A 23,657-nucleotide genomic window follows, 5' to 3' on the forward strand; every position below is an offset into this window, starting at 1 on the left:
CGCTTCTCAAGCCGGCGATCTCGTCGGTTTCAGCGGCACAGATGAGAGAGAGAGAGAGAAGGGGGGAGAGGGAAACTGGTTGGAGGTGTTCGTAATTGTTTGGAATCCTTATTTGCTTTGTATTTAAAATTGAAAATAATTTTGTAATTAATTAATTTAATTATCATTTAATGTTAATTTCAAAAATATCCCCATTGTACACATTGTACACTAATTATATTGGCTCCTTATACTTTCTCTTTTTACAATATGCATTATATCATGATTATGACGTAGCAAATTAGACTTCCAATATGGCAACTCCAAAAACTACTTTTCTTTTTACATCGTTTGAGTGCCACCTCCTTCAACAGGTCTACCAGTGCATAATATATTACCACTTTTTCCTATTTAATTTCTTCTCTTCGGCCAAAGGTGACATTAATATTCTCAACTTGTGAAAGGATTTCATTGCTAGATAATGTTCTTGGTGGAAGCCTTATTTTTTATTTTTCATTAAATTGAATGGTGTTTAATCTAAATTTGTGTCTCTGATCAAGAAAGCAACGATGACCCACAAAACAATACTTTTTGCTGTGATTGAGACGATGAGGGATGTTATCAAAGTTGCGAGATGGGCAAGCAAGTCCTGTGTATGTATTCCACCAGAAAGATTCCCTAACCCAGGAAAATCACTAATTGTCCACAATAAAGATGCGTGCAACTTAAACATTTCCTGTTTTAAAACATCATATGCATCACAATCCTCATCCCATTACTCCTTTAACTCTTTTATTAGAGGTTGCAAATAAACATCTATGCTATTTTCTGGCATTTTCTTGTCAGGAATAATCATTGAAATTATGAATGATGTCAATTTCATACACATCCATGGAGGAGTATTATATGGAATGAGAGAAAAATATTGTGATTTGCACTCAAAGTTCCATGTGGATTGAAACCATCGGTAGCTAATGCAAGACACACATTTCATGCATTGGATGAAAACTTACAGTGCTCCAAATCAAACCCTTTCTAGGCCTCAAAGTCTCTTGGATGTCTCATTGAGTTATTCTTATTCTTAGCCGTAGCATGCCATTGCATATCAACAGTAGTCTTTGACGAATAGAATAATCTTGTCAATCAAGATTTTAAAGGAAAGTAATGCAGAACTTTTATAGGAAGCTTCTTTTTGTTACCAGTAATACTCGATGTCTCACCTTGGTCTTTTTTCTTAAATATCTTTCATCTAGACTTATTACAAACCTTACATGTCTCCCTATTCTCATCTTCTCCGTGATAGAGCATACAATTGTTTAGGTATTCATGTATCTTCAAACAATCCAAATTAAGTTTGATGATGATCTTTTTACCTCAGAAAGTGAACTTGGAATCTTTGCCTATTCAAATGCATCACTCAGTAGTTCTAATATCATCTTTATAGACTTGTTGCTCATATCACATACGGATTTGATATGAAACAACTTCAATATAAAAGATAATTTTGAGTATCTTGTACACCCTTCATATAATGGTTCTTCTCCATCTTTAAGCAGATCACTAAACCCTTTTACTTCGTGAGTTTTATGAGTTTCACTAGGCATCAACCTTTGACCACCACCATCAATGGCTTCATTTTTTATTACGGGTGCTCCATTTCTATTGTTCCCATTAACTCCTAGACCTTTACTAATCAATTTTCGAATGGAATCAACCTCTACCATAAGATTCTGCTCATCAATCATAGGATTTTGTACTATATCCGAAAACTGCTATTTGAGACGTTACTAGTTTTTCCTATCGAGCGCTCTCCATGATAAGACCAAAATGTATATCCTATTGGAAATTGTGTACAAATCAAATGATTATACACCTCATCTCTTGTTAGCCATTTCTTAAAAGCACATGTACTACATGGACATATGATTATTCTATCGTAGAATGATGCACAAAAGCAAAATCAATAAATTTTGAAACACTTTGTGCATACTCGAGAATTTTATAGTTTCTTAATCCACAATTTAGTAACAACTATGAAAATAATTTTTTTAAAAAATATTAATCTACCAATCCTAGTGAAAGAGATATCACTACTTGTTCTTCAAAAAAATAAAATCAGCACATAAGTAAAATGTAACAAGTAAGTTTTTACTCCACCAAAAATAGAAGTGCGTACTTTGGCCTTCAGCTATCTACAATTGTGAAGTGATAGATTAGCTCTTTAACTTTGAACCTATTCGTATATGGTTCAAACAAGAAAACATCTATATCATACAAGTATTTTGTTTAGGACTTTATTTTTTTGAGCAACAGAAAAAATGTTCCTGCCAAAGAAAAAATCTTGGCTACCACAGAATGAAATGCTAAAACATCTAAGAAATGAAATCCCAACATGGACCTTATGAATAAAAGTTAGAAAATTAAGAAACTAATTTTTATTTTTATTTTTTAAAACAAGTGAATTGAATCGTTCAAACACTTACTTCATTATATTTTTCATTAAAAAACTAACTTGAACAAAAATAAATCAGAATCAAAATTAGAAACATAAATGAATAAAATGGATGAAGAATAGTAGTAAAAATAAAGAAGAAATTCTCATCTTATACATGTATCATCATTAGATGTGGTTGAAAATCACATGAACACTATAACCAGCTACTAGCTATATACCACCACTTTGCTAGTCTAAAGTTTCATCTTTACGTGAATAGTCTCACCATTATATGTGCTATTTTTTAGTTGAAGTCCAAGCTATAGCATTTAGTGTTATGTTATGTTAAAATTAAATGTGCTCGCTATTTGTATTCATTCTAATTTCCTGTTCTGAGACCATATAATAAGGACATGAAGGAGAACATTATTATAAAGAAAATTTTCTAATTCAATATTTCATTGCTTTCAAGACCAATCATGATCATATATAAAATCTTTACTAAAATTCAATTATCAAGTCACTATTTTTTATGTATTAGGTTGAAGCTTTATAATACGTTGTAGAGTCCCCAATTAGTAGAGGTACTATCCAATTCCTTCTATATCCGAGTACATCGTCAATCATGTTCTAACTACACAGTGAATGAAATTAGATTGTATATGTTAGCATATCATACATTCCAAACTAAGAACTACATTGCATATATTAGCACCTAAAAACTTACAACTATTCTACTCTGCTAAACAGACTTAAATTAATGACCTTGGAGTAACAATGATCACACCTCAAACTAGCGTCATGGTTATGCTTCTATATTAGCACCTAATAGCTTTTGATGTATATTAGTAATAGACAATAACAACTACTATCAAAGCTTTCAAACACTAATCACAACATGAGGTACAAAAACAAGTTATATATATCGACAAAATTCTTTGGAAACTATAGAGAAGGAGAGAAAAAGCACAAAAAAAAAAAAGCATTAAAAAAGCCTTATAATACATCAGATTCTTCTTCCTTTCTTTTCTTCATCAACTATTACATTTAAAGTAAGATTTATATGTAATGACTAACACCATTTAAATAAGCTTTTTAACACAAAAAGAATATACATAAAGTTAATTACTTTATATTTGTTAAAATTGACGTATTCACCTTGACAAAATCATACTAACTAACTTTTATTAAGTTATATATATATATGGCACCTAATTATATATACCTGCAACTTCTTGATTGTATATGATTGCTTCCTTACGTACAAAACAATATGCAATTATCAATTTTATAATCAGATTTTGAACCTATTTTATATATATACGAAGATGGTTTCCATTCATTTTTCCAACAAATTACGTCACAACCTAAACTTCCGTTATTATTATTATTAGAATTTACTCATTCTCCATGTTAGAAACTAGATGCAAAAAAACTGGAGAAGGGGTTTGTGTATTATTGAGTGTATTCAAATTGTTTATTCAAGTTGTCTATTCAAATTGTCTAGAATGATACAATATAAAAGGTATTTATAGGTGCTAAAAGAATCGTAATAATAAAGACGTAATCTCTTATAATAAATATTCAGATATACTAAATAATACAATTGATCCTAATTGATCCTAATTATATTCTAACATCCTCCCTCAAACTCAAGTGACAACTTGAGTTTGAAAGTTAAAACTGTTGGAATTTTCTCAAAATTCCTTAACCCAAAGATCATCCATGTTAAATCATTAAGAAAGAAAACACTGGATGCGGAAGGGTACCTGAATTCATAAATATGAATCATACGATCGGAAGAGTTTGGATCTTGTGGTTCTTTCGATCTTCCTCAACCAAAGCCTTCTGTATTCTTAGGTGGCTGAACTGTAACTCTTTTGATGGGGAAAGAGCAACAAAGGCGGCTTTGGTATATTGGGGACCGAAACCCTGAAGGTCTATTTATATTTGAGCATGACACCCATTAAACCCTAAAGCCCAAATAAAATAGTATCTAGAGCCCAAAAGATAATTAATATATCTAAAATCCAAAAAAGATCATTATCTAAGGAACAAAAGATAATATCCGGTTTTATTCTCATTTAATTTCAAATCAAAAGTAATAATGACTTATTCAATTTATTATTTATAACAATAAATGAGATCACCATTATATAAGTCATTTAATTTGAAATAGCATAATTTGTGATTATAATTAATATATGTATTGCCCACAAATAAGTTAGGAAATTAAATAATTTCCTAACAATCTCCCACTTGGGCTATACATATATTCTTTCTTGACATAATCACATCTTATAAACTTTATGCGCGTATCTGAATGTTATTTCTCTCATTACTTTAACAATCTGGTCTGTCTCATACGTTAGATATGGAACTACCGCAGCTTTTATCACATTAAATCCCGTGACTAAACCACGCCAATCACCATCCTAATATACTTAACGACATAGATCAAATTTGGATGAGTAATATGGAAATTACATGCCAAGTGATCTCATGCATGTCTATTTCCAGCTGGTCCAACTTTATTGAGATCAAACACAATATAAATATTACAAAATGAACATTTCACATAACATGAAATAAACCATCAACTTAATTCTGCAGAAAAATAATTCAATATCTGTCATAGGACATATATCATAAAATAAACTCCCACTAAACCAAAGCATCACAAATATTGACACTCATCCGAGCAGTGTGCTCTTTGAAAGACTTTAGGGATCAATTCCTTGGTTAATGAGTCTGCTAGTATATACTCTGTTCCTATATGTCCTATGGAAATCTATTTTTTTTCTTAAACTTTCTCCTTAACAACTAAGAACTTGATATCTGTATGCTTCGATTTTGTCAAGCTCTTACTGTTATTGGAGTATAGTACTGCTGACTTATTGTCACAAAATATCCTTAATGGCCTTTCAATGTCATCTACTATATGAAGCTCAGTGACAAAGTTTGGCAACCATATGCCATGAAATCGAAATCGGAATCAGAGTACCTAATGATCTCCAAATTTTCTGATCTCCAATAAATAAGCATGTAATTCTTTGTTCGCTTTAAATAACGCATTATGCGTTTAACAGCTATCCAATGATCCCTGTCCGGATTGCTCAAGTATCTATCCAACACTCCCACTATAAATGATATATCGGGATGTGTGCATACTTGAGCATACATTAAGCTCCCTAGTGCTGATGCATAAGGTTTATTATGCATTGCTGTCCTCTCAAGATCATTTTAGGGCATTGCTTGAGACTGAACTTGTCTCCTTTAGCTACAGGTGTGTGCATTGGTCTACAACTTTTCATGACATATCTACTTAAAATCTTTTTGATATAGTTATTTTGTGATAATCCAAGAATACCTTGAGAGCGATCTCTTAGTATCTCGATTCCTAATACAAAAGAGGCATCACCAAGATCTTTCATTTCGAATTTGTTCGATAGAAATTTCTTAGTTTCATGCAACAAGCCTATATCGTTACTGGCAAGTAGAACGTCATCAACATGTAAGACCAAAAGGATGTATTTACTCCCACTGAACTTGTGGTATACACACTCATCTATGATATTTACCTCAAAACCATGAGGTAATGACTTGATGAACATGTGATACCATTGACGGAAAGCTTGTTTGAGACTATAGATGGATTTTCTCCTTTCTCTATTGGATCTCCTTAATGACACTTCTTGAGGTTGTTGAGCTTGCTGTATGGATTGGGATTGAGGAGGATTCTCATTATTTTTCTGTGCTGTAGCAGTATCTTGAGCAACAACGATATTCTCATTGTTCTCTTGTACTGTAACTGAATCTACAGTAGGATTCTCATTGTGCTCTTGTACTATAACTGTGTCTTGAACAATAATAGGCACAAGGACCTGATCATTGTCAGTTACAGAATCCTCATCAAAAGCAACATTTCTAATATTTCCTTCCCCCCCAAACTCAACACCCTTAAGAAATCTCGCATTTTCCATTTCAAAAAATAGACCTTGATGTAGGATTGTAAAACTTGTACCCCCGTGAACGCTCAGCGTAACCAACAAAGTAGCAACTAATTGTTCTTGAGTCCAATTTTCTTTCATGCGGGCTATAAGGTCGCGGCTCAATTGGACATCCCCAAGTATGCAGATGCTTTATACTGGGCCTTTTTCCAGTCCAAATTTCATACGGAGTTTTGTTAACTGCTTTGCTTGGCACCCTATTAAGGATGTACACTGCGGTCTTTAAGTCTTCTCCCCAGAGTGATTCAGGCAAGGAAGAATGACTAATCATACTTTTCACCATGTCTTTAAGAGTTCGGTTCCTTCGCTCTACAACACCATTCATGCTAGGTTTGTCTGGCATAGTGTATTGCGGAACAATACCACACTCCTCTAGGAAAAGAGCAAAAGGCCTGGGATGTTGCTCACCTGAACCGTCATATCTTCCGTAGTATTCACCACCACGATCAGATTTGATAGCTTTAATTTTCTTTCCAAGTTGAAGTTCAACTTCAGCTTTGAAAGACTTGAAAACATCCAAGGCTTGGGACTTTTCATGAATTAAATATAGATACCCATAACGAGAGTAATCATCTATGAACGTAATAAAGTACCGTTGTCCATTCCAAGAGACAGTAGGAAATGGGCCACATATATCGGTATGTATCAGTTTTAAGACATCTTTAGCTCTCTCGGCACCTAATTTTCTTTCCTTTGTCCTTTTCCCCTTTATGCACTCAATGCAGACTTCAAAGTTCACCAAATTTTGGGGTCCAAGAATTCCATCCGACACGAGCCTCTGAATTCTCTGTTTAGAGATGTGACCTAGGCGTTTATGCCATAATGATGCCGAATTCTCATTTAGTTTTTGTTTTGTACCCGTTTGCAGTATTTCATTATTATAGGAATTTAAGTCAAGCCTATATAGATTATCCACCAAATAACCAGCGCAAATATTATTCGAATTATAAAAGAGACTGACTTTATTGTCTCCGAACGAACAAAAATAACCTGATTTGTCCAAACGAGAAACAAAAACCAAATTCCGCCTAAATGATGGTACATAAAATGTCTCTAATAAATCCAAGTAAAATCCACTCGTGGAACATAATCTAAAGGTTCCTATAGCTTCGACTGCAACTATATTGCCGTCTGCCACATAGATGTATCTTTCAGCATCACTTGGCGGTCGGCTCCACAGGCAACCCTGCATAGTAACACTTACATGAGTAGTAGCAGCAAAATCTACCCACCAAGTATCAATAGGTGCATAACTTAAACTAGCCTCAGAACAAACGAAAGTAAGAATTATACCTTTCTTTACACGCCAGGTAGCATATTTGGTACAATCCTTCTTCATGTGTCCCACCTTCTTACAGAAGAAACATGTTGAAACTTGATCCTATTTCTTAGCCTTTTTCTGCTGAGAAGACACATCCGCAGTGGTATTACACTTTCTTTTATACTGAGAAGATGAAGCCATGTGAGCATTTTCAGTCTTATCTTGCTGTAGCCTCTCTTCTTCTTGCACACAGTGAGATATAAGCTCATTTAAGGACCAAGTGTCCTTCAGAGTGTTATAACTCACTTTGAATTGTCCAAAGTGTGCAGGAATGGAAATCAAAATGAAATGCATGAGTAAATCTTCAGACAACTCTAACTTTAGTGCTTTCAATTTTGAAGCAAGATGAGACATTTCTATAATGTACCCCCTTATGTTCCCTTTACCTTTATATCTCATGGAGACAAGTTTGCTCAAAAGACTACTTGCCTCCGCTTTTTCATTCTTAGTAAAGAATTTTTCAACATCTTTCAGGAACTGTTTAGCATCTTTATCCTCAGTAATTGAGCCCCGAAATGCCTCAGGAATTGAGCGTTTCATGATCATAATACTCATTCGATTGGATCTCCCACTTCTCTATTTTAACCTCATTGAGATTTTCTGGAGTGGAAGTGGGTTTCTCCTCTCGAAGAGCTATATCTAGATCCATACAACCGAAGACAATTTCTACGGTATCCTTCCAAACTTTAAAGTTTGAACCATTCAGCATGGGAATACTGCTAATTTGTGCAGAAACATTGGTAGCTAAAGCCATAGTTTCTAGATTAGAACAAAAGGAACATGCAGTAAACATTAGTTGAATAATGGGAAAAATCCATATTGAGATATCTAGAACAACATTAATTTTTAATCTTTGGATAGAAAAATTAACTGTAAGTGATACTCTCATTGCAGTAATCAAATATTGTCAAAATTTCTGTCACACATGAAGCCTTTCTTTGGACTAACTTAATGCGCACATGGAGACTTAAACTTCGCAACCTATTTATTACCGCATATATTTTCTATTAATTGGCCAAACAATAACCTTCCTTTGGGCCGATTGTTGACCGCATAATTAATAGAAAATAAACAAAAGCGTGCAATGCTTATTATTTGGCCAAACAATAAACTTCCTTTGGGCCGATTATTGTTCGCATAAATGATAAGCATTACTTTATTCTTAATTAGTTACCCAAATATGTATTTACCATCAATATGTGTATGTAATTCGGCCAAATACAGACCTTCCTTTGGGCCGACCAATATTCGCATGAATTACATATCACCATATTCCTAATGTTTTAAATAAATCAATTTTCACAAAAGAAGATACTTTAGCAGCATAATGTTCAATCAATTTATTCCAAAACCAAATCTTTATAAAATAGATGGGTATACTAATCCAAATTGTTACTAGTTTCTTTAGGTAACAATTAAATAATATTTTTTTATTATTCTCTTCTTTATAAAAAAAAATAATCCATGAACAAATAATAATAAAAAAAAGTATCTATGTCTGCATGATTATTATCCACACATGTATATATTACTTGATCATGTGTCAGAACGCATTGCATTTACATGTACGAAACATATTACTTTAATGAACAAATAAATCAATGTATAAAGAAAGTACTCGGAGTCCATGTATGCACATTAAAATAAATAATAAACTCATCAGATCCATAAAATTAAGTTGATCCAAAAGGAGAACAACGACGCAAATATATATTACTCCAATATTTAGGATCGAGATACAAACAAAAAATAGTATGCACATATATAAAAGAATGTAACATTTTTTTTAATATACTTTTTGTATTTTTTATATGCTCTTCATGTACTATTTGTGTATTCTTTATGCACTTTTCATGTACTATTTTAGTTTTATTAACATGTGATACGCAATTTAAAAGCAGCACATATTTGAATCTAATTTTACAACCTCAAATTAAGATTCAAATTAAAATAAAATAAATTTATAATTTCTTAATGATTTAATCATAGACAGCTCTGATACCACTTGTTGGAATTTTTTCAAAATTTCTTAACCCAAAGATCATCCATGTTAAATCATTAAGAAAGAAAACACTGGATGCAGAAGCGTACCTGAATTCATAAACATGAATCATACGATCGGAAGAGTTTGGATCTTGTGGTTCTTTCGATCTTCCTCAACCAAAGCCTTCTGTATTCCTAGGTGGCTGAATTGTAACTCTTTTGATGGAGAAAGAGCAACAAAGGCGGCTTTGGTATATTGGGGACCGAAACCTGAAGGTCTATTTATATTTGAGCATGGCACCCATTAAACCCTAAAGCCCAAATAAAATAGTATCTAGAGCCCAAAAGATAATATATCTAAAATCCAAAAAAGATCATTATCTAAGGAACAAAAGATAATATCCGGTTTTATTCTCATTTAATTCCAAATCAAAAGTAATAATGACTTATTCAATTTATTATTTATAACAATAAATGAGATCACCATTATATAAGTCATTTAATTTGAAATAGCATAATTTGTGATTATAATTAATATATGTATTGCCCACAAATAAGTTAGAAAATTAAATAATTTCCTAACAAAAACAACGAAATAAAGAGAAAAAAATTGCATAAACTGATAAAACGAGTGCAGACGGAACTGCCGGAAGGAAGTGCAGACGGAACTGCCGCTAGTCTGAAGGAAGCGCATACGGAACTGCCAGAAAGAAACACAGACGAAACTGCCACAAGAAAACACAAATGGAACTGTCACGAGAGGCAGACGGAACTGTCACGAGAGAACACAAACGAAACTGCCACGAGAGAATGCAAACGGAACTGCCACAAGAGAACGCAGACAGAACTGCCACGAGAGAACACAGACAGAACTGCCATGAGAGAACGCAGACGGAACTGTCGAAAGAGAGCGAAAACTATATGATTTCTTCATGAGAATAGGTAAGCAGCGGATGACAATGGTGTTTGATCATTCGACTCGAAAAAATATAAGACAGAGAAAGTAGGCTAGTCGGTGAGGTGAAAAAGTATCAAAGGAGTGACAAAAGGTAAGGAAAAATGGCATAGAAAAAAAAGTGAAAAAACTACGGTGATTTCACCGCAAGGAAAACAACCTATCATCTTCAAGGAGGATACCATGGCTCTGATACCATGTTAGAAATAAGAGACTGAGAGAGTAATCTGAAAAGTATATTATTGAGTTTATTCAAGTTGTCTATTCAAATTGTCTAGAATGATACAATATAAAGGGTATTTATAGGTGCTAAAAGAATCGTAATAATAAAGACGTAATCTCCTATAATAAATATTCAGATATACTAAATAATACTAATTCATCCTAATTATATTCTAATACCCCACATTGAGATACAAAGAAAAGCTCTATTATTCTTTGTTAATAAAATCATCACCACAATTCAAAAAATTTGAATAGTTTTTGATCACCTGAGTTATGACTTATGAACCATTAATTTGTGAATTTAATTTTGTACTTATAAGTTTATTATAAATTATTTTATAAAAAATAACAAAATGTCATAGATTAAGCTTCAAAAATCATTTGTAAGAAAAAAGAGAGATAAGAAAATCCTAATAGAGAAAAAGAGTAATCTTCTGCACTTCTAAGAAAAAAATTTGTGCTTTCAAAGTGATGAACAAGACGGAAAAAACGAGAGAACAGAGTAATGGATTATTAGTGATTATCAACAACAAGAAGCATTAAGTCCAAGGAGAAAAAAACAAATTAAAAAGAAGCACGATTAGTTTACCATGGAAAGGAACAAATGCGTGGGGTTTTGCTAAGCCATGATTTATCGTCGTTCTGCGAAAAGAGTTTCTCTCACTACAATTGGAGTTCTAGGTGAGGAGCTAGGTTTTGGGATAACCAAAATTGGGGTAATGACGGGTAATAGTGGCTAGAGGGAGAAGCGCAAACAAAAATTAGGAATTAAGCGGGTAATGGCACGAATACTCTAAACTGCCATGGAGTAAAAGTAACTCGCCGCCCGTTACATACTTTAGAGGCGGTTGTTTTACACCGCTAGAATGTGTAAAATGGGACAACAACGGTGATGGTTCTATTTAATCTCGTTCAAGAAATAGCTGTTGGAATTATAAATTGTTGTAGTGATTTGTGCTTTAAAGTGTATGGATATTGAAAACACATATAACTTTTTCTTAATCCACCTATATCCTTCGAGAGTAATCATTTATGAAGGAGACAAAATAATTTATTCCTTCTAATAATATTACAGGTGATTTTCACACATTAGAGTGAATTAAGTTTAGTATGTGCTTACTTTTGATGCACCTTTTAAATTTTATCTTGTGTTATTTGCTTGTCACGCCATGCTCACAGAAAAGTAGATTTATCAATTTGATCCTAGGAAGAATATTGCTATTTGCAAGAACTTGTAGATCACATCCTAGCATGTGGCATAGCCTGCAATGCCACATCATCGACATCTCTTCATGATTTACACATGCAGCAGCCACTTTTGCGTCTTGGACTATGTCTTCAAAGAGTAAGTAGAGATTGGTTATTAGCCTTTTGGCTTGAACACTATTTAACACTTTTAAGATTCCACTTTTAATATTAATTTTGTGGAGCTTTTTTCGGTGGAAAAAGATCTTCTAGTCCTTAAAGGATTAGGTAATAAAAGAAATTAATAAAAAAATATGGAACCGGTTCACAAATAATAAAAAATAACATTTGGGGCAAATTTGGAGAAAAATAACCTTGTTATTTACCATACACTACTCCTAAACATGTCAATTGGCAAACTTTTTGGAGATCATAGTCTTCTATTACGACAGCTATTTCTAGTTCTTGCAATTATAAATTGATCTATATAATGCAGATGTCATTTAATCACAAAAGTGATAGGAATACTATGGGAGACACTTGCCAAAAAAATAGGGAACACTTTTGGCATGTGGTTAGTCGTAAAGGTGAAGCCTTTACAATTGAAAAATTCAAAAAAAAAGTGCGATTTGAATGGCTACTAGAAGATTCAAATTGAGTCCGACTTGGCGGTGTTAGTGGTGGCGGTAACGGCGACGATGAGATATTGAAAGAAACTTCCAACAAATGCTGATTTCGAAAGCAAAGGTATTGAAAAAAGGCTAACCGGGAGTTTGAACAGAAAAGTGAGGAAGGCGAAAGAAAATGCAACACCAACATCTCCTTCATGCGGTGGTTTTACGGTGTCTGTTCATGAAAATTGAGTGAATCAAAATTTAAGAGGAAAATGCAAAAAAAATATTTTAAAGAAATTTTATGGACAATATGCTCAACACGCCAAAGAAGATGGATTTGCCATTGAAATGAGTTTTGTAAGTACAGTCACGGAATATTTGGATTGCAGTGAGTGTTGGGGATCTAAGTTGGGGTACCGTGTTGAAAATGGGTGTCTGATGGGGAATTGGGGATGAATACTAGCAATTAAGTTTTTCTTTTTTAAATTATAATTAATTATTATTATTATTATTATAGCTCTTTAAAGCCCAAAATAAATAAATTACTTTTAGATTATTAAATTTTTTTAAAGCCCAAAAATCACTCAGCCCATTAAATCAAATACCAACATTTTCTTCCCAAAAAAAAAAAAACAATTAAATCAGTCATCATGTCATTAGTCCAACCAAACCGTAATGTACCGGTTTATAATTAAGATAAGTATGGGGTCATATGTAATTATAGGTAATTTATATACAAATTCAATCTGAACCACATATTAAGAATATTTTTACTTAATCCTTAAAGGATTAGATTATTCTTTTCCCACCAAAGACATTCCCTGATTTTGTACTTTTTGAACATCCAAGAGCCCAACAGACAATAGATTCTTTTTTAGGCCTTTTACATATCTTATACCTTGAATTGTACATATGGAACCACGGAATATTTTGATTTTAATAGTACTAATACCCATAATTTTCAAAGCATGATTATCTCTCATGAGCACAAATCTTAATGAAACCGGTTCATAGGTGCTAAACCAATGCCGATGCAAAGTCATGTTATACGTTGCAGCATAATCCATCAACAAAACATCAATCAGTCGTCCACTACCTTCATGACCTATCGCTGCTTCAATGCACAAGATGCTTCTATCATCAGAGATACTTGTAATACATCCTTGTGAGGTTGTTGTATCAGGAAATTTCTGTACTTTTTTTATTTAACCAACAATCTTTTTTCTAGTGTCCTTTTTTATCATAATGATAACACCTCTTTTAAGACTTTGATTTATTACGATAATGACTCCCACAAAATTTTTGTTTGTTTTGAACCTTCTGTTCGATTGTCTTTATTTTTACGCTTACTCTTTTTTTTTTTTTTAAATAGCGGTAACAACATCATCAAATCGAAATTAATCAATAATATTGTTATTAGTGATGTTAATGATGATTTGATTATATGAATCTAGTAAGTTTTGAAGAATAAGTTCGACACGTTCAATTTTTTTTCAATTTGACCGTCCATAATTGTAAGTTGTGAAAACTCAGATTATTGATGTGTTCTGTGAATGACGTAAATAAAAGTAACACTCTTTTATATGTATATAAACGTAACACACTTTTATATGTATATAAACGTAACACACTCATTAAAAATTATTACACACTCACACTTTTGTTACACACTTTCTCACTCTCTACAATGCACGTTACACACACACACTCACTTTTGTAATTGTTACACCTCTGCTCACTTATATTATACTCAGACACTAGCTAATTATTCACTCACTTGTCACACACCCAACACTCAGGAACATATATCTATCTCATGGTTTATTATTATAGTAGTACATGCTTAATTAACATGCTTCTGGTGGTGCATATCATTACCTGAAAGATTATCTTTTATATAAAATTTCTCTGCCAAAAACACTGCTACTACATATCATAAAATACTCTTTTTTTAATAATACTTTTGCATCTTCACATAGTATGCACATACTTCTTTTATTTCAACATTTAAAGAAAACAATTAAATTAAACTCATACAAATTATGATACATTTAACATAAAACAAGATACATTCCACACAAGATAAAATTACAATACTAATTAGCCACTAAATCAAGCCGTATATATTATTTGTGTAAAAATATATGTATTATTTAATTTATTTTTAATATATATTTTATACGAATAATTAATCTATTGATTAATTTTTAGTATGTAGTTATTAACCAAATAATGTCATATTTGGTTGGAAAGGTAATCCCAAGATAAAGGCCTAAATATATGAGAATAATGAGACTCCATGAATTCCAAGTGGTTCTTGTGAAGGTGCATATAGAGCACCCAATCGCCATTCCCTTTAGGGCTAGGCAATGGCATCACATAACCACAACGACCACCCCATGGAAAATGGCATGATTCAAATATTGGCTTTCCCCAGCCAAAATCAACCTTTGACTCAAGAAACCTTCTTCCCGAAGACACCACAAAACACGGCCCATCATACGTTTCATGAAAGATCCTGGTCACCGCCGGTACGGGGCGGTGTATTTCAACCCAGTCATTGAGCCCTAAGAAGTGTTCTTCCGTTGTTGCCACCTCTAGGAACTCGTGAACCTGCTCGGCCACCTGGCTCAGTGTCTTTTCCACTAACTTCTCCACTGGTTCCCCATCAAATGGAATGGAAACCACGTTGCCAAAGTAACAATTCATTAGTGCTTCCTTCTTCTTGTCGCCATTGCTCAGCCTTCTTCTTCCATCAACCACAACACCCATCTTAGCAACGATCGCCTTTTTGTTATTATAACCTGTTATATATGTACATCATTGGCTTGAATCAAGCTCGCAAGATCATATATATATATATATATATATATATGTATGTATGTATGAGAAAATATAGGAAAATAATATTTTTTGAACAACTTAAATAATAGGTTAAAAGAAAAAAAGTTAATTTTAATTTTAAATTTTAAATTAATTAAGTTTATTTATGTTTAGTGGATATGGGATGTAGCCTGTTATTCATATTATTCATAATTTTTGTTGTCTACCTAATCGAATATATACACCATTAATGTATGTGCAGTTCTTCTCTCTTATTTTTTTTAGAGAAAAAATTCTAAACGATCCTAACAATTATCTCGAAAGACAACGAGGTTCTAAAAAAAAAATCCATTTTCAAATTTTTATTTGGAAAAGTCTAAGGGGCCAACAACTTTGTTAAATTCTGGCCAGCATGTAACCAATAAAAAAAAGTGAATGAAATCTCACACCATTAAAACCATCATTGATGGCTATTTGATGGCTACAAATCACAAAGTTGCTGGCCCCCTAGCATTCCTCTTTTTTTTTTTTATGAGACTAGTTAGCCTATCTGTTAATATTTTCTCTCTATATTAACGAAATAAACCTACATGACATGTTAAACTGTTGATTTATCCTTTAATAACTAACTAGGATTAACAATTTTTAATTTTTTGTTGGGAATCTCTTTGTCTTTTAATGATAATTTTTAAGGTTGTTTAATTTTTAGTTTTATTTTTTTAAATATATTAGCTAAATTTACTGTGTAAAATTAAAAAATATTAGTAATTTTTAAATTATTTTTACTTATAAAATTTAAATAGAAGATATATTAGTGATTAACGTATCACATACATAAGTATGTTTTGAAAAAAATCATTGACAGAGAAACTAATTAGTCTCACAAAATTAAATATAAAAAATTAAAAAGAATTTTTTTTTGTACAAAAACCTTGTAGTCCATAAAAAAAATATCAAGACCAAATTAGATATTCATTTTTTTTAGCCTAAATATGTGTTTATTTATTTCTTTTTTATTTGAGGATGAAAATCGTAACAGTGAGGATATATAATAGTTAACAAAATAAAATATTCACTCTCTTATCATTTAAATTGAGTACCAACTTTCAAAATGTTGAATACTTGAATATCATAATCATAACATATTTAATATTTATAACCAATTAGGGCGGTTATTCTATATATTGTGAATAAAAATGTTATGCATGTATAAAAGAAAATCAATTATTGAATGAATTGTGATATATTTATGTATAAATATTTGTTATTTATATATTATTATTTTAATTATATATTTAATATTTTAATATATATTCTATTAGATTAGATAATTTTAGATGTAGCATGCATGATGGATTATGAATAGAGAAGTGACATAATTGTTCACTTTTTAATTATTATTTGCATTGTTACTTTTTATTGTAAAATTAAGGGTTTACTGGCTATGTATTATGAAATGAAATAATAAACTTTTAGAAAATATATGTACAAAATGAGTTATTTTATACGTATTTTATAAATATTTCTCTTTTGATGGATTGTAAGTTGTAAGTTACCATCAATAATAGCTTTGGATGAAACAGAAGCCGTAGCAACCAATTTCCACAAGAATGCAGAGAAGGATACAAGCTTTGTGGGCTTGGCACCGTTTGAGGTTGCAAGTGCCTGAATGCGGTTAAGTTCTTCAACAGTGATGAAATATATGCGGCTGATGATTGGGCCGGGATCGGAACTGGGATTGGGCTCAGCTGGTGGAGGAAGGTGGTCGGTGAGGAGAACATACATGCGGTCAATTGAAGCTGAAGGGTGGATAGTTGGGGGGCGTCTTGGACTGAGGAGGGAGCGGCGAAAACAAGGTTGATGAGTTAAGGTAGTGAGCCCTGTCGATTGGGCCAACTGGGCCCACGATACAAGAAATATGTTTGTACTGTAAGCATCTGCGATTCGATGGTCAGAAGTGCATCCTACTACTAATCCACCACACTTTAGCCAAGTTACCTGCACCAATTATACAAAAATGCATGCTTAATTAAGTTAATTAAATATTCTTACAAAATAAACCGAGTTAAAGAAAAGTTTGAACTAGCTATTGGTTAAAATTTTAACAAAAACTTGCGTAGCTACTGTAGTCACCAACTTAGACATGCATGCTACAATCCACCTCTATGTTGAGTTTCCTTTTTTTTTTTTCCCATAATATAGTTTAGATCGAAAAGGATATTTATCCATGCCTGAACAGCAAGCACGCCACGCTTCTTCTTTGGAACAAGCTTTCCTTCAACAGATTCATCAGGGTTATACAAGTTAAGACTCTGAAGTTCAACATCAGCCTCAGCCACAACAAAATCAACCCCACGGTTATTGCAAAGAAGCTCAGGTTCACCCATGGAGTTTTGCACCACCTCACCACCAAAAGCATAATAGGGAACCAAAGCCTTAGCTAGTGAATTCTTAAGTGACTCCACCATTGATCCAAAGCTCAGCATTGCGGTGTTATTGTAGCAAAAGAAGACGCTAGCATCAATCGGTGGAAGAAGGAGGTCAAGGTTTGAGAATGGCAACCAATGGTCTTGCATGGGAAGCATGGCTGCCACCACTTCCTCTTTGATCACACTCACTCTGAATTCTCCCATTTTTTATATACCAAATATGTGAATATTATTGATGGGTTTATTGTATTTATGTGTGTTGATGAACACAAGCCACATGCAAAAGTTGGCTTATATTATATAGAAAAAGATATGGATAAATGAAGAAGATAGTAAACCGGGGGAAATTAAACCAACTGGATCCTTTTCCAACAATTTATTTTTCTTGTTGCTATAATTAATTAATCAGCGAAATGTCATATATATTGGTAGTGACAATTATTACTAGTGAGACCTTAAGCATTTTAAGGACGACAAATTATAGGCATGCAAATTAAATAGGGTAGTTCCCTGGTGACTAAGGATTTGGTGGCTAAGGAAGGCCAAAAATTGATTAGATCATGATTTGGTGGCACTACAACAAAACAGCATTTTGACGATGGTTTTTTTTAATGCTTGGTGACGGTTTTATTGTCATTAAATACTTTTGCGACGGCTAAAAAAAGCGTCACAGATTTGAGCGTTGCCAGCTGGCATAGTGACGATTTTGGACCACCGTTGGTATGGAGTGTCGCTAAATTATTTGTGACGGTTTTTAAAGTATAAAACCGTCACTAATTTGTAACACTTGTAAAGGTGTTTTTTATACTGTATTTCGCGACGTTTTAAAACTGTCGTTAAATTATTAAATCCTGTGACAGTTTTTTCTTATATCTTTGTGATTGTTTTAAACAGTCACAATATTTAGCAACAATTTGAAACCGTCACTAAGTTACTTGTCTTTATGACGGTTCTTAGATATATTTAGTGACTATTTAAACTGTCGCAATATTTTTAGTGACAGTTTTTCGAATTAAAACCGTCACTAAGTTACTAATTCCTGTGATAGTTTTTCCTGTATTTAGTGACTGTTTTAAACTGTCATAATCTCTCCAACATCAAAGCTTTCTTTTATTAATTATTACAAAAATTATTTCTATTATAAATAATAATTTATACGTATATAAATACTACAACATCAAAAGTTTCCTTCTTAATAAAATTTTCTACACCAAAATATTTATACAATCATAGATCTAATTCATTGTTCATTTGATTCAAAATTCATGTATCTATAAAGAGTAAATACTACCATACACAATAAAAGTATCAACCCTGTAACATAATTTATATATCTAAGTGCTAAATAAATATATGATATTCGGTTCTTGATGGTCCACTTGTAGTAGCAGATTGCATAAAACCTCTTGTGCAAGAGCTTCTCAAATTCAACTTCAACTTCAGTGGTTCTTCCTCTATGAAAAATACCTCTGACAAAGTAAGATCATCACATAAATACTAGATTTACAAGATAGGAACAAAAATATCTAAGGGTAATAATGGAAAACAACTAACTTACTGGTGTTGCTCAACTGGTTCAAAATGAAATGGGTCAGAGTTTGCATCATCGAGCCTGAAAGCAACACTGGATAAATTGCACATGTTTGGATTTAGTCCCAGCAACAACATAGCAAACCATTTAAAACAATGTACAATGAACGATAGCATACCAAAATCAATCAAGGAAGGATAATTGATGGTCATCCACCACACTTTATAGCCTATGATTTTTCTACCATGAACAGATTGTACCTCGTATGCATTCTGAAGTTACTTGAAAGCTTCTGCAGCCTTTTCATTACCCATATTTTTGTCGGGATGAATCAACATTGCATGATAACCAGTGAAAACAGACTATTAGAAATAACGAGAATTATCAAGTAACAATTAGTGAAGCTATTAAAGGAAATGTGACTTGCATACTACAAGCAACTAGATACAACCAAATTCCAATAGCACATAAATCTGCAATGTAAAAGTCATCAATCATGTCAAACACTCGAGTTGCATGATGTGGCTTGTCATTGAAGGGTGATGAGAGAAGATATTTTAGAAAGAATAAATGTTTATTACCTTCACTGCCAAAACAAGTATTTTGACCAAATAACAAAAGAGAAAGAATCAAGCAGGAGATAAGCATGGCGAAAAAGTATTCACCCATTACGGCCTACCTTTAAAGCTACCATATGATTTATGTATGTCAGAACTTGGACATAGAACTATAACTAATAGTACTATGTATGAGCCATAACAATATATATTCATACACATTAAACTAATTAAAGTTAAACACTAATTTTTATTCATACAATTGCACGGCAACATTAAACTAATTAAGGGTTCTACTTCTATGTAATAACAGAATCCACATCAATAAAGCACTTCACTAATTCACTTAGCTACAAATGCGTACCTTATGATTGTTTAAGCTAGGCTGAGCTGATTTCCCTTTACTCCCTTGTAAGTATGCAAAGAAATCAGATACTCACATATCATAATAAAGCATATTAACCAAATTTCATATATATAAAGGTGAAAAGAGAGTAACCAGATTTGGGATGTCGCGGGGACAAAAGAAGAAAAACGAGGAAGACACTGATCTTAAAGCTCTACTAGTTAAGATGACCTAACTTGCATTCTTCAAGCATAAGTGCACAACACAAGACACTAATTCAGAACAATGAAAAATGAAAACATTCACTCTTTTGCACGGTCGAAACATTACCAAAACTCACAATAGCTACATTATTAGATTGTAGAAGTTGGTTAGCATTGAGAAGAAGGAAAGATTAGCCTTAATATAACAGAAGCTCAGAAATTGAAAGAAAGTAGAATCATTTGACATACTTATAAGATTTGAAGAACATTGACCAAGACAAGACAAAATATGTGAAATACAGAAACAGTTAATCATCTCCAACAAATTGAAGAACTAACTCAAATCCAAACTCAGGAAGTAGAACTCACAGAAGGAATCTTGTTTTCATGTACAAATGCTATTGAAACTTGAGCATGGTTTATGATAAACTCCATTGCATTTGGACCTGTTCTTAGGTACCTCAAGAATCATTAGGGAAATGCTTGGAATAATAAAAAGCATCTAAAAATCAATGAGAAAAGGAGTGAAAAACATACCAAGTGTGTCATATAATGGGACATATGTTACTGAATGGCTATTACAAGCCTGCAACCACCATATTTAAATCAGGTTTAGTACTAAACAGTTTCTTGCTGATCAAGTTAAGGGAAATATGGTTGAGGGGGGCATGGTGTCTTGTAAGCTTAAATAACACCTTTATCAACTTCTCGGAATTACCTGCAATCTAGAATATAAAATTGAAATGTGCTTTTGCCACTTGAAATCAAGTTCGAGATCCAAAAAATACTAAAGACTTACAACCAATCATCCAAAAAATATTAAACTAAAAAAAAAAGTGCAATAAGCAGACCTGCAAAACTCTTAACTTAACTGTTGAGCACACGTTATTACCAGAAAGGCACTCCCAAACCCAGTTCATAACAACACTTATAGATGAGAGGCTAAAATTTCTTAAGAGCAGATGCAGGTTCAAGGCTTGAGGGTAAACTTGCCAGGCTCGGTGTATTTTGCTTCTAGCTGATCAACTTTGTTAAATTTAAAACCCCTGATTCTCAATACCTCAGGCTCCTTGGAATCCTTATGGTCGACAATTTCAAGGGTCCAACCTTTGTTCTGAACTGAACCACTTGCATTAACCTATTAAAAAAGAAGAGAAAAAAAACTCGCAAAAATAATTAACCTTATTTCTTTCATGTTAATGACTAACTCGATGCCATTAAAGAATTAATCAAATTAAGGGACAAAATTTTTCACATTAGACATTTGCTTGGCTTTTTATTTTTTTATTTTTTTTAACATGTCAAAACAGAGAAATTAAATCTATCCATGTCAAAATGTCAAGATTTTTAACATTTGTTAGACAATTAGTTCTCTCAGCTTTTTAATCAAGTGCTATAAAATTGATAATTTCAAGCAAACAATGAAGTTTACTAGGAACTCACAATGCCTAAATTTGGTCATAACTTTGGCATTATTTACTAGTTTTACTAAGTTCTTAACAAATTTAAAATGTTAATTAAGTCACATAGATTCATCACAAATGTAACAAATATGCAGGAACATCAATTGCTATGTATCCATGCATATCCTCTTTTGGTTTCTCTTAGTCTTGGTTTGACTAATGCATCATGCATCATTGCCATGTAATTTGTCTTAGTCTTTTTCTTCATTTGCTATGTAATTTCCATTATGCCTTATCTTATTTTGTTTTCTAATTAAAAATCAAATGAAATTAGAGCAAGCAATCACATTGCAGCCAATAAACACAGTTCACAATAAAGAGTAACTCATCTCTCACCACAATGAGGACACTCAAAAGCCGACAACAAAATCTGCACAAAAGTTAAAGGCAACAATGCATTATGCTTACATACCATAATCACAAATTCATGCTTCAAAAATTAATCATATAATTAAATCACACAATAAATTCCTATTTAAAAAGGCAAAGAAAGAAATTATTGAAGTATTACCATAACTCAATAAGGATAAAGCACACATACCTTTCTGAAGTGAGGAATTAAAGTGAGTAAGAATCTTGTAATCCACTACGAAACACAATAGAAATGAAATTAAAACCACTCTAAAAGGGGATATTCTTATAGTGGAGGAGTGCTACTTGTCGAAGAGAGAGCTTGAAGCCTTGAAACAGAGAGAGATGACGAGGAGAGGTCTACCATATCAGTGCATTAATTTTATATTATCTATCCTTCTAATTAGAAATGTATCAAGTCAGCCATAATTTTAGTTGATACATTTCATCGAACAGGTTGTGTGCAAGTAAAATCAAAATGAATTTTAAAACAAAATAAAGCTTCCAACAAAACAATCCTCCATATAATAAGATACAAAGCATGATCTCTCAGACGAAGAATCAATGAAAAATTTAAAATCACAAATAACAGTACCAAAGAATAACAATCATGTATAGGTTATTTGATTTACATTAATCCATTCACAATTTCACATTAAAAAATTAGCAAACAAAGCATAAAAGGAAGAGAAGAACCGAAGAAGTGAAAGTAGTGCGACTAACCTTCGATGGAGACACGAACGGAGACCGGCGGCGACATGGCGGTGAGCTACTCCAACCTCGAACAGAGAAGACAGGGAGGACGCGGACAGCGGGAAGGAGGACGCCGAGCTACAAGAGAGGGCCTGGGCTAAAAGAGAGGACGCGGAGGCGCCGACAATACGGACGGCGGCGACACTGTCTCAAAATGGTTGCAGGGAGAACCTAGGGTTTTGGCTGGGTGATTTTGAACTTTGCTTGAGTTCAGAGATAGTGATTCATGAACAGGGGGTGTTGGGGGAAGGGGATGAGTGAGGGCTGAACGTTGGGGAAAAAACCAAAACGGTGCCGTTTAATAAGCACCGATCCAATTTCATTTTAAAATATAGAAATGGTTATCAGAAATAGAAAATAAAAAAAGAAAAAAGAGAGAAAGGAATAAATTGCTAGTGACGCTGAAAAAATTATATAAATAAGTGTCACTATTTTATTTAATAACGACTGTTTAAATAAGGGTCATAAAATAAGTGTAGCTATTCATCAAATTTG

The 23,657-nt window shown here is 32.8% G+C and overlaps 1 protein-coding gene across 1 annotated transcript; it reads right to left on the reverse strand.

Annotated features, from left to right (window-relative positions):
- Positions 1-14,828: 14,828 nt before the first annotated feature.
- On the reverse strand, positions 14,829-18,227 carry LOC107641762 (coniferyl alcohol acyltransferase-like). The gene is made up of 3 exons (XM_016345229.3): positions 17,761-18,227; positions 17,086-17,527; positions 14,829-15,510 (listed from the first exon to the last, which is right to left on the reverse strand). Exons 1-3 carry the CDS (start codon positions 18,160-18,162, stop codon positions 14,942-14,944), a joined length of 1,413 nt encoding a protein of 470 aa, XP_016200715.1. The 5' UTR covers positions 18,163-18,227; the 3' UTR covers positions 14,829-14,941.
- Between the last annotated feature and the right edge of the window lie 5,430 nt (positions 18,228-23,657).

The sequence above is a fragment of the Arachis ipaensis genome, chromosome B5 (genome assembly GCF_059453495.1).
Source record: "Arachis ipaensis isolate K30076 ecotype BB chromosome B5, ASM5945349v1, whole genome shotgun sequence".
Lineage (NCBI taxonomy): Eukaryota > Viridiplantae > Streptophyta > Magnoliopsida > Fabales > Fabaceae > Arachis > Arachis ipaensis.